This window comes from Syngnathus acus, chromosome 5, assembly GCF_901709675.1.
Source record: "Syngnathus acus chromosome 5, fSynAcu1.2, whole genome shotgun sequence".
In the NCBI taxonomy this organism is placed as follows: domain Eukaryota; kingdom Metazoa; phylum Chordata; class Actinopteri; order Syngnathiformes; family Syngnathidae; genus Syngnathus; species Syngnathus acus.
Genome location: NC_051091.1, coordinates 7,680,933 through 7,685,763, shown reverse-complemented (window position 1 = coordinate 7,685,763; position 4,831 = coordinate 7,680,933). Strand labels below are relative to the sequence as shown.

Sequence of the window (4,831 nt, the reverse complement as noted above, 5' to 3'; positions counted from 1 at the left end):
GAATCAGATTTTGAAAATGCACTGGTTGCCTCCCGCTTCCTGCTTGTGAACAGTTTTCTTATTTATACAAGAACTCATTTTGTACAGTTTTGTTAGAGGAAAGAGCTTTTGATATTTGGTTATTTTGCTAGCCACTTGGCTACTGTTGTCTTCCTGTGCCAGAGTTTTTAAAATTGTCTGTAACTTGTCTTTTTTTTTTTTTTTAAATATTTTCCTTCTGTCTTGGATTTGTCTTTGATTTGAAAATGTCCATTGTACTTTTTTTAATAAAAAGCTTTGTTCCAACTATTTTCCATTTTATTATTGTTAGCAGTCCAACACCCCATACAATGAGATCATGAACTGAGGCTAGCAAATTCAGATTTTGAGTCTTTTAATCCCGGCATCAGTTTTTTTTAAATAGAAAAATATTACATTCTACTAATGTATATCGTTTATATTATATACTAATTATGAATACACATCACATCAACTATAATTGGTGACACACACTTGCTCTTTTTGAATAAAACAGTCACAACATGTATAAAAGATCTGCATCAAATACAATAAATGGTCATGAACACAAACTCAACCCTGCCAGATTTAAAAAGTGCAAGTTGTTCACCAGAGACTTTCATCAGTCCTCACTCCCATACTGTCCTTATGGAATGAAAGGACAGCTCATCACAGATTACTGTAATTCCTTATCCTGCCCAACCAGAAGAGTATTACAGTCAGCTATTATGTCACAAATCACACCAGTCAAAATGGCCACACAACGTGCACACGTTCTCACAAGGCTGACACAAAGGTAAAGCGTGGTAAAAGGTTTTGTAAATTTGCAAACCGCCAGACTTCAGCGAAGACGACCCAAGCTCGCATACGAGGATGTGCTTCAGTCGCGACCTCCTCCCGCGAGCTGTAACAGGAAGCTGAACAGGTAGATGATGTCCAGGTAGATGCTGAGTGTGGCAAAAACATATTCTTCTGGACTGATGCTGAAGCGCTTGTTCCCAAGCAGCATCTGCGTGTCGAATGCCAGAAACTGCATAGGGCAGACACACGTGTCAAAACTTTGGTGATCCAAATGGGGATTTTGTGTCTAGCTGGCAATTGAAATAGTAAATGTGCTTCTCACCAGAGTGAAGAGGATGGCTCCGAAGACGGCGTAAATGGCTTGTAACCAAGGAATCTGGAACAAAGATATTAATTACACAACACTGCTAAGAAGGATAGCACACTTCTAATTTAGGTAATTATTAATTACAAAACACTGCTAAGAAGGATAGCGCACTTCTAATTTAGGTAACGACTAGATTATCTGTGACGCTAATCCCTTTAGGTTAACACACGGGGGCATCACATTTACGAAATCGTTATTTTTGAGCCGTTATGGGAACGTACGTATCCAAACGGCACGGCGGTGAGAACGATGGCGCCCAGCAACATGACCATACATAACGAAAACAGGACGCCTTGACAGGAAGTCACGTCAACCTGAAAATAGGAAAAGAAAAATGTTTTATACCACATTTAAAGCTCATATCGCACTCTATCTATCTATCTATCTATCTATCTATCTATCTATCTATCTATCTATCTATCTATCTATCTATCTATCTATCTATCTATCTATCTATCTAGAGTCATCTTTGACTCACTTTGCTTTGGAAGCTGAAGACGGTGATCGAGAAGCAGACAATGGCGGTGATTCCCAAACACAGCATCACCGACTTGGTGTTGTAAAAGCTGGAGAAAGGCAGAGCTAGCTCAGTCGCATATTTCTTACTACAGAGCAGAACACGCAATCAAAATCAGTGTCCATGTGACCCAAATATGAACTCACCTCGACACAAATCCCATCATGAAGGCCATGCTTAAAGTCTGTGCGATGAGAGAAAGCAGATATTTCACGCTGGCCAGACACACACACACACACACACACACACACACCCATAATAACAATGAGGAATACTCACAAAGATAACTAACAAAATGATGTTCCAGGGAACCTGCCTCCTGTTGAGGAACAAAAAAAAAAAAAGATTATGATTCCGTTCAGATTCTCAGGATTGGGTCTTTTTTAATCATTGAAAAATAGCGTTACCTCAAGTCCCCACAGCAGGACAGAGCGATGTATGTGACAAAGAACAGGAGACTGTGCAGAAAGGTCAAACAACAAGATTAAAAACAAAATGTAACACTTGAATACAAGTTGATGCGCTTGCACTTACTAAGATGCCATGTACAAGCTCGGGTGAGTCTGGATGAAGAACCTGACGGGTGCGCTGCAAAAACAAACAGAAAAACCGAGAGAACGTTAGAGTGCATGACATATAGCAATCACTGCCCACTTAATTAGGGACAACCTAATGTTGGGCTGGTGACATCACAGTTGTGCTCATTTACATAATAAAGGCCTTCACTCGAATTTAATCTGCCCGTGACTTGAGAACTAGGCTGGGTGAAGATCCGTCTCTTTCAAGTGTTTTATGTCAAAGCCAAATGGTAAGCAGAGCTGCAATTAGTATTGTTGGACATGTTATCTTGAGATAAATAGCACTTCTCTAGGTAAAGCTGTTGATATAGTCAGGTGGGGGTTGCTTGTGACTAGCGGCACACCAGTTTTCCTAATATCGCCATCAGTGAGTTCACAGTATGCATAATTGTTTTAGTATATGGAAGAGATCTTACCAAAATGTAAAGAGGGCAACAATTCCCACAGTCACTAAGAGTTGGACCATGAGAATGGCATAGACCTGCAAAGAAATTTTGTGTCTTCATCAAGCACCTTTATTTTCTAGATAGTTGTCATATACAAGTATTACTCTTGCTGGTAAAATAATATGTTTACCTTCCTGATGAAGGTCCGCCTGACGGTCTGGTCATCCCACAAAAACTGGACCTGCATCTCCTCAATGCCTTTGTGAGAAAACACAGATATGATCTTAACATTGTCACAATATGAAAAATTAAAAAAGTGTATTTTAATAATTTAACGAGACGTTTTTAGCATTTTACCTGCGACCGTTTCCTGATAGGTTGGTGGTTCATTGTCATTGTCGACCTGCTGAAATAAACAGTGTTAGAATCACTTGAACTGCACATATAGTCAAAAAGAGTGTCAACATATTTTGTCATCACGGACCAAATCGTAGTTTGGGTTTACCTTATAGGGCGTCCTGATTGTGGAAATCATATGTGGAAGTACCAGTCAAAAGTTTTGAAACAATTCAAGCTAAGAAATTCAAGCTCTTGATAATGTGCCGCTGTGAACTGAAAGTAAATCTAGATTATAAAGCATACATCATAAAGCTGAGTGAGAAAATACCGACACGTGCCTACTTCGAAGACTCTTGATTTACCTTTTGGCTTTGATTAACATCTTATGTTTACCATATAATTCCAATAGTATTAATTATCAATCTACAATTTGAGAATTTTCTACATAATGAAAAAACACAGAATTAGAAGGGGTTTCCAAACTTATGACTGGTACTGTATAATCACCTCATCATATTACTAATATTGCAAAAGACGCAATTTCCCCTGCATTTAAGTATTGCCTTATATATTTTCAACTTCACACTGAGTTTAAAAACCCGAAGACGACAACCAACTAGAAATACTGTATTAAGTAAGTTCCAATTTTTGTCCAATAGGAAGTATAACTTGACTTTGCTGTGGTTAGCAAAAAAATCATATTTAAAAAAATAAAAAAGATGCGATGGCCAGATCGAGTTTGATACTACACACGTGGATGATAGGTTTTCTGAAATAAAACTTGAACTGCAAGAAAGTAGCTCTCTCTAGCTGTTCTGAACTCCTGTTTCAATGTCGGTGTCATAGTGAAGTAAACGATGTTCCCGTAGCAGTCTAACTTTAACAATGAGTAGCTCACAATCAACAATGAGACAAGTGAATTCTTTTTCCAATTTTCCAAAGTCACTAGCGCATTTAACACAAACACAAATATTACATTGAATGTGCGGCCTCTACATCTAAAAGAAGCTAGCAATGTAAATAATGTACAATCAAGACTTATTCTTTTACACTAATATATGAGAACACTTTTCATATCACGGTTACAGATTAACGACTATCTTGCAGCAACGTTAAACAGTTATCGGTGGTTCAACATTAAAACATACCTTTGCCTTTTTCATGGTTCTCCCTTGGTGATGATGTTGAGGAGGAGGAAGATGTTTTGTTGTCAGTCTGTTTCTCCCAAGAAGATCCAAAAATCAGAAGACTCTTAGCTCCGTGTTCCTCACTTGACAGCTAGCATGTCATGCAAAGTATGCGAGTTGTTGTTGCCCTGATTTTGTTTGGACGGTGCGGATTACGCAGCAGCTTTACCGTCCATCCTCCATGTGGTTAATCTCTTTCTAACCCCGATCCACCTCCCCTCTTTCTTTTTCTAACGAGCGTGCTCTAGAAGAGTACAGGTAGTCTCCAAACATCCAGATAAAGCCAGACTGTACCATTGTTCTTAAATAAACAAATGTGTTGTTTAATTCTCTCAATGAGGCCTTTCTCCTTCATTTGAGATGCTCCATCATCGAAGAGCAAACAATAAATCACTCAAATGTCCTCAAATTTTGAATTGCATTTCTATCATATCATTGGGTTTCTTCAATAATTCCGAGATCATGGACCATAAACATCATTGGTACGCATCAGTAGGAGGCACAGACAATATTCATTTCTGCTGTAAAGTACAAACATGATCCTTAATTTCAACTCCATCTTCAACCAGGTGACCTATGACCTCATGCTTTGTGTAAGAGACTGGTTTGGTAATTGCTGACTAATAAGATGGAAGTTAAGAACATTATGATGCTCTTAT

At 38.5% G+C, this 4,831-nt stretch overlaps 1 protein-coding gene across 3 annotated transcripts; it reads right to left on the bottom strand.

Moving 5' to 3' along the window:
- Positions 1-735: 735 nt before the first annotated feature.
- faim2b (Fas apoptotic inhibitory molecule 2b) lies at positions 736-4,386 on the bottom strand. 3 transcript variants are annotated; one of them, XM_037253067.1, is made up of 12 exons: positions 3,152-3,274; positions 3,004-3,052; positions 2,837-2,904; positions 2,677-2,741; positions 2,217-2,270; positions 2,090-2,140; positions 1,962-2,001; positions 1,829-1,866; positions 1,644-1,731; positions 1,387-1,479; positions 1,121-1,174; positions 736-1,027 (listed from the first exon to the last, which is right to left on the bottom strand). In XM_037253067.1, the coding sequence occupies exons 1-12, from the start codon at positions 3,179-3,181 to the stop codon at positions 878-880; spliced, it is 780 nt and encodes a 259-aa protein (XP_037108962.1). In that variant the 5' UTR covers positions 3,182-3,274; the 3' UTR covers positions 736-877. The 3 variants fall into 3 exon arrangements, with proteins under 3 accessions (XP_037108962.1, XP_037108963.1, XP_037108964.1); XM_037253068.1 differs by lacking the exon at positions 3,152-3,274 and adding an exon at positions 4,134-4,386 and having other exon boundaries at positions 878-1,027; XM_037253069.1 differs by lacking the exon at positions 3,152-3,274 and adding an exon at positions 4,134-4,148 and having other exon boundaries at positions 878-1,027; positions 3,004-3,049.
- Between the last annotated feature and the right edge of the window lie 445 nt (positions 4,387-4,831).

Excerpts from the sequence above, each read along its gene's own strand:
- faim2b (XM_037253067.1), bottom strand. The coding sequence starts at position 3,181 with ATGATTTCCACAATCAGGACGCCCTATAAG. Across the intron at positions 2,742-2,836 it reads GGCGGACCTTCATCAGGAAG|GTCTATGCCATTCTCATGGT; the intron begins GTAAACATATTA and ends ATTTCTTTGCAG. Across the intron at positions 1,028-1,120 it reads GAGCCATCCTCTTCACTCTG|TTTCTGGCATTCGACACGCA; the intron begins GTGAGAAGCACA and ends TGCCCTATGCAG.